Source organism: Dermacentor albipictus, chromosome 1 (genome assembly GCF_038994185.2).
Source record: "Dermacentor albipictus isolate Rhodes 1998 colony chromosome 1, USDA_Dalb.pri_finalv2, whole genome shotgun sequence".
Lineage (NCBI taxonomy): Eukaryota > Metazoa > Arthropoda > Arachnida > Ixodida > Ixodidae > Dermacentor > Dermacentor albipictus.
Genome location: NC_091821.1, coordinates 433399216 through 433411697, shown reverse-complemented (window position 1 = coordinate 433411697; position 12482 = coordinate 433399216). Strand labels below are relative to the sequence as shown.

The following is a 12482-nucleotide window of genomic DNA, read 5'->3' as shown; positions in this document are numbered from 1 at the left end:
GTAGCGCACCACGTGGACGTACGTAGCAGGGGCGCTATAACGTAAAACTATTCCAAATTTTTCTGTTCCAATTCTGCAATTAGGCATCCACGATTGTTCAAAAAATTTTGAAGCCACCACCCACTGCGCCTGTCTTCCACGCGACGTCACAAATCCGCAAAAACTCACCGCGTCAAAGTGACCTCTACGCGTTAAAGACGCATTAATTTGCCGAACAAAACTTAAATTTTTTTCTGTATTTCTGGAGAATGCCCCGTTCCGAAAGGAATAAAAGATGGTGCCCGCCGATCACTGTGGCACTGGTTACACGGAGCTGCAGGGTAGCATAGATCTATTTGCGTATAATAAGAGATTTTGCATATCTCTATAGCGTTATCGAGCCCTCTCGGCACGTATCCGACATCACTTTGCCAACTATTCTTCGCTGAAGACCCGTTTTAGCGCCATTTTTAACCTTCCGTTGCAAGCCACCGCAAGTAAGGGGAAGCAGACCAATCGCAGACGCCTGCACCATCCTCCTCACCCGTTTATTTACTTTCAGTGCGCTGGTTCGGCCCCATCGAAACTCTCTACACTTGAGCGTGCTCCTCTCCTCTTCTCAGCCAGTTACATATAGAAACACTGCTCAACGTAGGCAATGCCATTCGCTTTGAAAGCAAAAGAAAGTGACATCCTACGAACAAAAACAGCGTTTGAATGGGCTTTTCAAACAACGCTTCGGGTCACCGCCCGATGCTTGCGTCGGTGGCTATGTATGTTTGACGACAGGAGATTGGAATAAAAGTATATTTGAATAGTTTTACGTTATAGAGCCCCAGTTGCGTGTGTGACGCAAGCGAGCCTTTGACGACAGCAGCGAGACATGGCGGCGATGACAATGACCGTATGACAGCGACGGCATGGTTACAACAGCGGTTGTTTGGCGCGAGCTTACGACAAGCCAGCTGTTGGGTTATATATGTGTACTGGGCGGGCGTAAGCGAGAGAAACGCGCATGGTGACTCCACCTGCGACTAAGTACTTTAGAACCGTCCGTATATACCTCTGTCTATGTCGTGTGGCGCACGTTAAAACGACGAATGCACTTATATTGCGGCGGCGAAATGTTAGAAACCCGCTAAGACACGGGATGTGTACGATACGGCCTTGTCACGCTCCTAGGCCTCCGCAGTGTATGGAAGACGCGTACGCTAATGAGGCATGCAGACATCAACGTATGCGCAGGGTGCGCGAAATATTCATCGAGAGTAGCAAATATGCGAGAGAAAAAAACTGAGCACCGTTTGAACGTACTGAGCGGATTAATGTAGTTGATAGGATGATTACATTGGAAGAAATTAGGTAATTCGCCCTAGCCACAGAGACGCAGTCACAATTTTTTTTTAAATCACTTTTGTGTGCTTGTTGTAATGTAACCAAGCGACGGAATAAAGAGAAAGAAAGTGGGCGGTCGTAGCACGAAATGGTTAGAATATCGTGCTGCTGTGGCTGGAAGTCAGAGGTCCTGTGCCACCGTCGACGATGCGTTTCCTTTTATTGAAGGGGCCCGAACTAACGAGTGACAGCAAAGTTCCTGCCTTCCGCAAAGTGCATGGAATGAAGCGAGGAATGCTTCTCATTAAGTATGTTTTTGCCACGAATGTGCATATTTAAATCAAAGATTTAAAGACGTTGCAACTAAAGTAGAACCCATGTGCCACTGGGTTAGTGCCTCTGGGTATGTGGCCGAACAAACAAGCCGAACAAAAGGCGAGAAGTCGGCTACAAGAGTAGGGTTAAAGTTACATTCCATCCGTGTCAGTTCGCCCAAACATTTCCGTCATAAGGGTTACGCTTCCATAAGATTTGCTTCCCCGAGTGACCCACAGGAGGCCACACAACAACACACGAAAGCGCGCAGGCCACACACGTAGGTCTCATACTTACGTGCTCGAACGCTCGCGGTGCGTACGACACTGATTACAATGGCGAGACGAATGCACGAGGCGTCCACGAGGCAGTGCCCAATGCAATACAGCGACGCGGGCTAGCACTACAGACCTACGCACATGCCATTCGCAAAAGATATGCGTATACTGAAATCCTATAGATTATCTAAAGTTTATTAAAGCATATAATAATTCGACCCCAAATCAATAGAATGTCAATGAGGGCTTTAGTAGCAAACAGCCCAAATCGAAAGGCAGTTGTGCGCAACTGTTATCCCGTTTTCGCATGTGCTAAAAATCACACGCATAAATACAACCCAATGTCGCAGATAGCGTGGATCATCTCAAAATAAAAAGTAACAATAATTCAGCATCGTAAGAATTAAGTATTGCTTCAACGGAATTAACACATTGCAGCACGAAACGCTTACCAAAAAATAAGCAGTTGAGGTGTTTTATTCTGTTTGATTGTTTGTTTTTGAAAAAAAAAAGCATTTTGTCGAAAATTTTCTTATATGCCAGTTTCGCAATACGAAAATATGTCTATAGTAGGTGATGCCCTGATATACACCCTCTAAGAGTAGTTACATTTTAGCCGAGCGCCTGACATAAAACAATCTGATAAGCAATGTGGAAAATACGTACCGACATCGCTGTGTACAACGTAAACAGAAGCCGGCAAACTTGCGAATGCTGTAGGACACCGCAGCGAAGTGACGAAAATAGAAAAAGAAATGAAAAGAAGCGCCTGAATTGAACGCTGGATGAGGAAATTCTCCAGAGCGTGTCCGATAGGCCATCTCCTTGAGTGACGTTAAGCTTCACGCAGGAGCGTTTACTATACGCGTCCATAGTAAATTATTCAGGGCATGTTCACTATCCTGTTACTGCTTTCTGCCCTAACGGTACGCTGACGCCGGCTCCCAGACAGGAAAGCGGTCTGAGTTACGACATCCATAGGTGGCGCGTACAAACACGCGTATTTTTTTATCTCTTAAAGCTCTGCTAAAGAAACACTAAAATAAAAAAAATCCACTCCTACTCGTTAAAGTGAATGTACAGCGAAACTTTTGCCGACGTTAGACAAGCACGCGTACCACAAGAGACCTACGTCACACGCACATGTGCGGAAGTGCAGCAAGCATCCTCATTATTCTTGGCCCTCCGCCGAGCGCAGGAGCTTTATTGAACTAAGTGAATTTTTCAAAGTGAATTTCGTCAGAAGATTCGTAAAGTACTACTTACACACAAGCTGAACACTGATAGCGCTTCGGATTGTAATTTGAATGTACGAGAAAACATAATTCTGTTATGCGGAAACTCAAAGGCGATGTCATTTCCCACCAGCCGTTTGAGGTTTGACCGAGTACTGTTTGACGGTACTGTTTTTGGATGAGCACGAGCCCACGAGAAATCCCCACCAACTAGACGTTAACAGCTTCGCTAACAGTTGAGGCATATTAGTAAATTGCAATTCTATACAGTACCAAGAAAGCGAGTCTTAGCGTCAGACGAGATTTGGTTAGCCTCGAGAAGGTGTAAAGACGAGAGAGCGATGGCGACGCTGCCCTGAAGCTCTCGCACATGCTGAATGTGACGTCGCAAATTTTGTAGGACTGAGCTTGAATCTATTAAATTTTTTTTATTGGTAAAGATGAACCACATTCTGTTCTAAAGGAACCGAAGACTGAACCAAGTTACGAGAATTGTTCCTCCTCCGAAACTGCGCAAATACAAAATAATAATAATAATAATAATAATAATAATAATAATAATAATAATAATAATAATAATAATAATAATAATAATAATAATAATAATAATAATAATAATAATAATAATAATAATAATTTGAAGACGTCACGTGCTGACGTGCAAGCCAGCGAGGATATAACGGCGTCAATGAAAGAAAGTTCGGCACTCTTTTTACCCATTAGTCATCCAGCCGTTTCTGCCGAACTGATGAAAATTGATTTTTGCGGGAGGAATTAAACAACGTAACCGTATTTTTATTAAACTCATTTGATGCATACACTGAGAAAGAGGAGGAGGGAAGCGGGCGGGAGGGGGGGCTTACAGTACGGGACAACGTTAATTAGAATAGCAGAGAATTTCACGACACATTCAGTTTACACTTCTGGATACCGGTGCTAAATTTTCTTGCAATAGTAATTGCTTCTGGTACTGGATGACTTCAATTTTGCAATTACAACATGCGAAACCAACTTAATTATTCATCAGTTCACACAGTCAAATTTTGTCAAATAATACTTGCATTGGCAATTGTCGCGCAAATTCTAGTGTCCGCTACTTCTCTAGAGCTTGGAAAGCTTGTCAATCTTAACGATGAGATACAGTCTTCGCAGAGACATATCTCACCAGAACTATATGTATTCCCCCAAGCAAACGCTTACGGACCATCGATTCCGCGATCAAGCCAATTTTCTTCTACGCCTATGAATGTAACTTTAAACCAGGCGGAGCAGTTCAGATATGACTAGGCAAACTTTCCAACGCACTCGACAATTTCAGTTTGTGAGTTTTAGGTGCGAACAAATTCGGGCTTCAAATTCACAACACTTTTCGTTCGTAAGTGCGGTTTACGACTGGCCAATCGCGTTCACCAATATGACCGTCATCCCGATTGGCTGGCGTAGGCTCTTATGAGCAGCTCTACCGTATTTTTTTTTCGTAACTACGTCAGTAGTCTTTTCGTGTTGCTAGCCTGGATGTGGTGCGTGTGCTCTTGCTCACTGGTGCACGTCATAGCCAAGGTCTCGCTATATGCATGACTTGGACGTTTCTACGCTATCTGCCGAAGACATCGTGCTCACGGACCTATCTTTTTATTACTGGTAATATTTCCTTCTCGACGTTACGTAAAACTTAGCCACTGGAAAGTGGCGTCCGAGCTGCATGATTTCTAGCCATAAACTAGCTTCCCGCGCAGACCGTATTTTATGGCGGAACGCTGCGAGAATAAGTTAACGCGTCTCCAATGCACACCTCGCGACAACCGTCACCTATGTTGCGTCTTTATAGTATACGGATACCGTAAATAAATAAAAAAGAGAGAATGAAGCCAATACCCGTTCTTCGGTCGCCGCGAGGCACGGAAAATGTGTGCACGAAGTTTATACTCGAGGAAAAGATGGCCGCAACTCCAAGCCGGCGCCCATGCTTGTACCTCGTACATGCGAAAGGACGATTCTAGCCCTGCAGTTGTGCGTTCCATTCTGACGGAAGGATATAGTGTTTACCGTCGTAGCTCATGGCTGTTGAGTCGAATTAATCTGAAGCCGCGGTCACTTTGCCGCTTCACTTTGTCCTTGGGCACACAAAGCCGAACGTGTAATTTTATTACGCTGAATTATAAAGCTCGAGATGCTGACTTAATCGTCGCAAACTCAACGCTGAGGCGTTCTATATATATACAAACACTAGAAGGATTTTTCAGTTGCGAATCGTTCGGCAAACCAATTATTAATTATTTGCAATGCTGGTTAAATTTGGCTCAATTATCATTTCACAGTTCTCGTATTTCGGTGGCAAGGTACTCTCCATGGACAGAATAAAAATTCAACAATCTGGTTAATCTTTCTCTTAAGGTACAAGGGTGCTCTCGCTTTGTGGAGGATTAAAGGGACGCTAAAGAAAATACTAAATCAGTTTACACCAGTGAATTATTCTTTCTAAACTGTATTTTAGTTAATTTCGCTGTATGATGTTTATTACCCGAAAACAATATGGGGACGAAACCTCCGTGTTTGTGATTTCGCGTCGAACCACCAGCATGCGTGCTGTGAGCTAGTGCAACGTCATCGATTTCAGAGTTTCTCATACTTGTGCCGTTGTAGCACATCAAATAGTAAACATCTTAAGTCGAACGTATTGCTTCTTTAGAAAACAACGTAGCCCGTTTTTAGCCTTAACTCTATAGGCCCGAACGGACGCTGTTAAAATTCATGACGTCAAAATCAGGTGGCGTAGGAAATTCAAGGCGGTGACGCCACTCGTCTTGCCCTCTCGTGTTTTTTTTTTGTTGTTGTTGTTATTGTTATTATACGGTACGTCCTGTGAAGGTAAGAAGAGCTTTCTTGATTTTGTTTGGCGTAATTTACCATTTCAGATGAACTTAATTTCGGTCTCTATAGTGCCCTCTTATTATGTACATAAAAGTGCAACATTAAGGGAGTTCAAACTGCGGTAAGGTATTATTCCAAAACTGTATTTCCGTTCAAGTGGGTGAAGCAAGCTTGATTTTTACTGGAGCAAATGTACACCATACTCTCCCACCCCCTATTCCGCGACGAACATTCCGTCAGTGGGACGTGGAAAAATTCCAAGAAAGGGACAGAGGCGAAAGTTAAGGGGTTAAAGGCGGGGAGATTAACCAGAGCGGAAAATCCGGTTTGCTACCCTACACTGAGAAACGAAAGAGGTAGAAAGATAAGAACATAGATTTCAAAGTGCGTTCCGATGTTCGGATCTACTTAGCGGCGGGAACGGCGATCCCGGAGATCGCTAGACTGAATTTCCGGTTCCTTTCGCAATTCCACATTTATTCTTTCCGTGCCAATAACGAAATAACTATAAGCTCGAAACGCTGTCAAATTTTACGACGCCATGGCGTGCAGGCGACGTCGCCGGGTTTCTTTCCTTCTTACGCTTTTTTGGGTCAGCGATCCTTACCTCACTGTAAGGATCGCTGTAAGGATGACTGGCCGTTTGACTATAACAGAAACGTGATTTACTTGTATAGATAAACACAATATACCTGGAGTGCCTATAGGACTGTGAGGCAGAGCAAGCACCATAATCGCTAGAGTGCCTCTTTTTTTTTTTTTTGCTCTTCTGTTTTGTTAGTGTCCCTTTGAACAGTCTAAATCTGGCCCTCAGTAGGTGATAAGTAAAATGCAGTACATACCCGTTGTTATTATTATTATTATTTATTTATCATTATTATTGCTTCTGCTGCTCTCGCTAGTGTGGTAGCTTTACCATTCAGCGCACGAAAAATACGTACAGGTACAAACAAAATGTGAGCGCTCTTAGCTGACGGCGACATTGTTTTCTTATTGTATGCATGCCGTTAAAAGAATTCCAGTACTTTTAGGGCGTCACTCAGCTCAGACATATTTTCAGTTCCACCCTTAACGCTTGAGTTGCCGGCGGAAAGAAAATAGGAAAAGCTAATTTCGGCTGAGTTAATATAACGCACATTAGCTGTGAACTTATGAGAAGGCAAACACAATGCGGGTCCCGCGAGTCACCTTTAAAGCCATGTAAACTGAAAAAGAAAAGAGATAGAAAGAGAGAGAGAGAGAAAAAAAAGCGAGCGGATTTTTTTTCTATTCACTTGCAGTTCACCGCGATCTCTTTTTGCAAAAGAAAAAAAATAGGAAGGTATCCCGGCGTAGTTTCGTATATGTGACTTCGGTGGTTCGCTCGACGCCGCAGGCGACTCGTTGAGTGCTACTCACCGCTGCATTTATAAACCTTGCAACGCGAAAACGCCGCTTGATTGCCAGGCACAGAAGTTGCGTGGGATTTGAAATACCTTTCCCGCGTGGGTCGCTGCGGAGTGAATGTACTGTGCCGGGAAAAACGCGCAGTTGGTGCGGCAAACAGTACGCGTTCACCAAGTACACACGACGCCTTCCACTCTGCTTTTTTCGCTATCTATTTCTTCAGAAGTTCTTTCGTTCTTTCTTTCTTTCTTTCTTTCTTTCTTTCTTTCTTTCTAGAAACTCCTACAACCGTCAACGACGGTCAGAATGTTTGTTCTTTCCTAACACGTCTTAGCGTTCGGCGGATAATGTGAACTCGAATCCAGAAATGAGCTCTCCGCGACTATCAGCGCATGAATCGAAACGCATAATCGATGCGGTGTTCAGGACTTCCAATAATGTAAAGATTTCTAATACAAATTTCTTTTTAGTACTTTGTCATTAGTCCTCAGCGGTGCTCCACGCACGTTATCATGGTTATCGGTCATCAGTGAACGGTGCCTGATAAGAAAGGCTTGGGCACCGGCGCTCAGATTTCGCGCATGGACAGTAGCGCCGTAACACCGAGCCTAGCGAGTGGAGGACGCAGTTTTCGGTAGCACACGCTGCAATTTCACGTCGGCAAACATTCACCACTCACCTCGAGGCACGTGTGTTCAACTTATCACCTGACTGTACGCCGGCACGCTAGAAATTATACCCATCTAAATATAAAGTTAGTAAATTTGTAAATAAATTGCCGGGAATATGTAGGACATTCTCACCCGGAGTCAGTGCGCCTTAACGTCCCTGGTAAACATTACGTATATATGCCCTTAATTGATGCCTTAATACATATCCAAAGGACACGGTTCTTTTTTTTTCATGTATCTTTATTATGTTAATTCCTTATGCTTTTACAATACCATGGACTTCGCATAACAGTGCGAGCGGCACTTATAAATCGCATATGCCCCATTGTGTTGCTGGTAGCTACATTACAGTTGCGTTGGTAACTGCACTACCGAGGTAGTATTTATTTAGTATAGCAAGTTAGTGGTTTGGCTAGCTTCAGCAGGTAGTAAGAGTACTAACCATAATTTTGCAAGCTGCACTTAATAAGAAGGTAGTGTTTTTTTGGGACAAGTAACGTGTTACTATTCAGTTAGTGAAAACTACGACCTTTGTTTTTATGAATGTGTGTAGAGCGCGTGCGGTCATCGCAACGCGCTTTTTCATGGGCCAAGCTTGGCTGGACGCATCGGGCTAAAGAAAACATGTATACTTATACAGGTGTGCGCGTCTGTTATCGTTCAAAATATCGTGCCACCTTCGTGGCCTCCCTACCGGAAGCTTTTAGCAAATTTCGGGGGAGGGCACGAAGTGGCAGAGAGAGAGAAAGTTGCCGGAAAGAAACAGCGACAACGACAAATAAACACGGCGGAGCAATAAGTCTCCGACAAATAGGCTTACTTGACACCTGCCGGACTCTCTGTCAAAAGAGATATTGAGAAGGTACTGGCTTCCGTATAGGTATGATCCGTCAGTGAAAAAGGCGTGTGGACGAAGCCGATGACCATCACGTGCCTTATACACTTGATACGTGGACTTAACAGCAAGCATAATAGCCCGCAAAACATAATACCTTAAGACAAGTATTCATCGTCCCCATCGGTAAACAAAGGCGAGATTCGAGGCCACCCGCTATCCTTCTGTTGTCGCGCTCCTGAGACGCTTTTGCAAGCGCGTCGTTCGGAGTATTTGGCGGGAAGTCCAGTAAAACACTCCTAAAGATTGGATCCACCATCGACATGGCAAATAGTAGACACTTCTCCCTCGTAAGCCAGTTTCTTCGGCAGAGAAGACGAATCGCACCGTCGCCTCGAACGGGCCAATCCGCGGTGGCAGGAGGAAGCAAGGTGTCCCGTGAGAAGCTTTCGCTATTGTTGAAGTCAGTTCACGGGACGTAGTTATACACTAGACAAATGCGGTACAAAAAGGGCGCGCTTTCAGTCGGACGAACTCCGCTCACCTGGTAAAGGTCGGGGTGCGAGCTCTCCAGCTCGGAGCAGACGAGCCGCAGCCTCTGGGCCACGTCCGACGTGGGGTAGCCGACGCTCAGGTTGCTCACGCTGCGCAGCCGCTGAAGGCCGAGCTTCTTGTTCACGGCACCGCACTGCTTGAGCTTGGCGCGCAGGTAGCGGCCGCACAGGCTCTTGGCCTGGTCGGCCACCTCCTGGGTGGTCACCGTGTACACCTTCCAGCCGATGGTGGTGGACAGCCGGTGGGACACCACCTGTCCCACCTGGCTGAACTTGCGCCGGCGGGCATCCTCGCGGGCCGACTCGACCGCGGCCGCGTATCCCGACAGCGACGGCCGCCGCTGAAGCTGCAGCGGAAGGCTGTACTTGCGGTCTCTGGGTCCCTGTGACCCGGGCACTGTCAGTCGGTTTCCCAAGCAGGGGCTGCTGGGAGCGGACAGGCCCCCGCCCGCGCCGGCTCCGCCGGCGTTGCCGTTGGCGGCAGAAGGCGGCTGCAACAGGCCCGCCATGCGTGCCGCGGCCTGGCTTCCCAAAGGCGACCGATGCACCGACTGTCCACTCGCGAAACCCACGCACCTTCAGATGCACACAGCACACAACACACACACACTCGCACGCACGCACGCCGCTGCCCGGGTACCGCGAGCACCGAAGGGCGCCCGCACTTGTCGATTGCCGCGCGCGGACTGAGCCACCGCTTGCCGGTTCGCTCGACTACTGTCGGCAGCCGCGCGGCGCTGCTCGGTCGTCGGCGGTTCGCGTACTCGCCGCCGCCGTCATCGTGTTGCGCTTGGCGGCCGACGGCGCGCTGCTGTTGGCGAACGCCTGCTCGCCCGTGCGTCGCTCCTGGGATCCGGTATCGGACGGGACCGACGAGGCCGCCGTCGCTCGAAGCTGCTGCTGCTGCTGTTGCGGGCGCGCTTGTTTCCCTCTCTCTCTCCCGCTGCTCGATCGCAGCGGCAGCGGGACAGGTGGCTTTCCCTGAAGTTCGCGGTGTGTGGCGGTGAGAACGGCAGAAAGCGAGGTGCAGGGGAGGGAACAGGTGAAAGGCTCTCCGGCGGGAAACGTCGCCCCGCGCCCTGGCATTCGAGTCGGAAAAAGTGCGTGGCCCGGTGCGGTGCGTTACTCGGATGCTAAGAAGCGTAGGCTGTCGCCGCTAGACGCTTCTCACAAAGTTCAGACGCTTCGGGCACTTGTTTCTCGATTGAGGCGCGGGCCTCCGTTTTTTACCGCACTTTGATGTCTACTAATCAGCTTGCACTAGCTACTCCCCTGTAAAGATCGCCATCGTGCGAAAGGCCGAAATGTACGTATTGAAGAAAGCACCTGAGCCGCCATCGAATATTAAATCTTCCGAGAAGTGACGCACTCCAGCTGCGCCCCCACGAAGTTAATGAAGTATGTACGGACTCCAAAAGCAGCATTGCGTCACTGGAAATGCACAAAAGTAAAAACTCAGTTAAGCATATGCACGTGTCTAAGAAAGGTGTACGATGACAGTTCCCTTGTCGTGTGCCCGCGTCGCTTTGTAAGCCTGCGACGCGTGGGGCGGTGGTCCGAGAATTTTAGTCTCTGAGAAGGGTCTGTTATCTAATCGGTTTAACACCCTCCGAAGAACGTCGCGTTCACTGTCATAGAGATTGCAAAAACACAACACGTGCAACACAACACAACACAACAGTTGCACGAGTCACAGACTCGTGTGTCGGACATTCCAATAAGGAATGAGTAGGCTTTCGTAAAAGCCACCCCAAACAAGAGGCGGCCCAGTAAAGTTGCATCACGGCGGGAGAAGTTCGATGGAATCTGCAGCATCAATGTAGGATCCAGACATTGCAAGCCTTGTGTCCAGCAAGAACAAATCTATCGGAACTGAGCACACCCATGAGCGATCATGCAGAAAATAAAGAATCAAAAGCCGCTGCTTAAAGTTACTTGCTAAGAACGAAGAGTTGAATATAACGATACTGATTCAATTCATAAGCAGAAAGTTAGGATAGCTTGGAAACAATTTTTTATTGCAAACGCCGCATACGCTGCTCGCGCCGTTTGAACAAAGCGTAATGAGCTCCGAAAGCGTTTACACGTCCTTCGTAAGCTCTGTAGTCAAAGCTTCGCGTGTCGTTCACCCAGTCATCGTCTACTACATCCTTTGGAAAAGGGGTTCGCGGAGCCGCACCGGCGTCATGTACAGTGGGCCACAAAATTTTACGGACCACGGGAACTCAGAAAACGTTCAATTTCCGAACAGCCTGTAACAGTAGTCAGCAAAACTGAACATCGCAATGTTGCTCACATTTACAGGTAGAGGCTGCAATTGCGAATACTAGGCTGCGTTGTGAGACTGCGCAGATATTCAGCTTTTTTCTCAGATCTCGTGTTCCCTAAAATTTTGTGACCGAGTGTGCATACATTGTAAACACGGAGACAGGGGAGGCAGATGAGGCAAGCAATGGACGCGTCACCACGGGATCAAACATGGCAGCTCCCACAGGATCACCATGAGAAAAGTCAATACTACTCGCTTCTGTTGTAACATCAGCTCCAAAAATTGAGTAGGAGTTGACGAGAAACAACGAGAGACCACCCTCGTCGTCTGTGATCTTTCTGCCGCATAGGGCCTACTTCTTGCGCTGTAGTTTCAACATGAATACGTTACCAACTGGTTCAGTTCACCTTTCTATAGGCCCGATCATCTATGTTTACTGTTACTTATCTCTTGCGTTATTCCTCCGCAGCCGCTACAGATGCCTTTAAGTTCCTTATGTGTGACTGATATTCATTTATAATCATCTGATTTTCCTCTCGCGTCATCGATACACTGGCGATGCCATTGTTTAAGAGTGATTGCATTGTCTTAGGTTTTTCTAGCCTTTATTATCATTTTTTAACGTGTAGCATTCTTTTGGAGCACCCCAGCAATTTGGGAGCAATATAGCGCGAAATCGTGTCAGTAACGCAAAAAGCCTGACACCTTTCCCATAGGAATACATAGGGTTCCATGGAAAAAACCTAGGTTTGGG

General features: G+C 46.8%; 1 protein-coding gene across 1 annotated transcript in view; it reads right to left on the bottom strand.

The window, feature by feature from the left end:
* The window catches only part of LOC135908369 (bcl-2-related ovarian killer protein-like), a 182488-nt gene extending 172160 nt beyond the window's left edge, over positions 1-10328 (bottom strand). Inside the window, exon 1 of the mRNA XM_065440138.2 lies at positions 9450-10328. Coding sequence (XP_065296210.1) covers positions 9450-9968 — 519 coding nt within the window. The 5' untranslated portion in view covers positions 9969-10328. The remainder of the gene's footprint in view (positions 1-9449) is intronic.
* Between the last annotated feature and the right edge of the window lie 2154 nt (positions 10329-12482).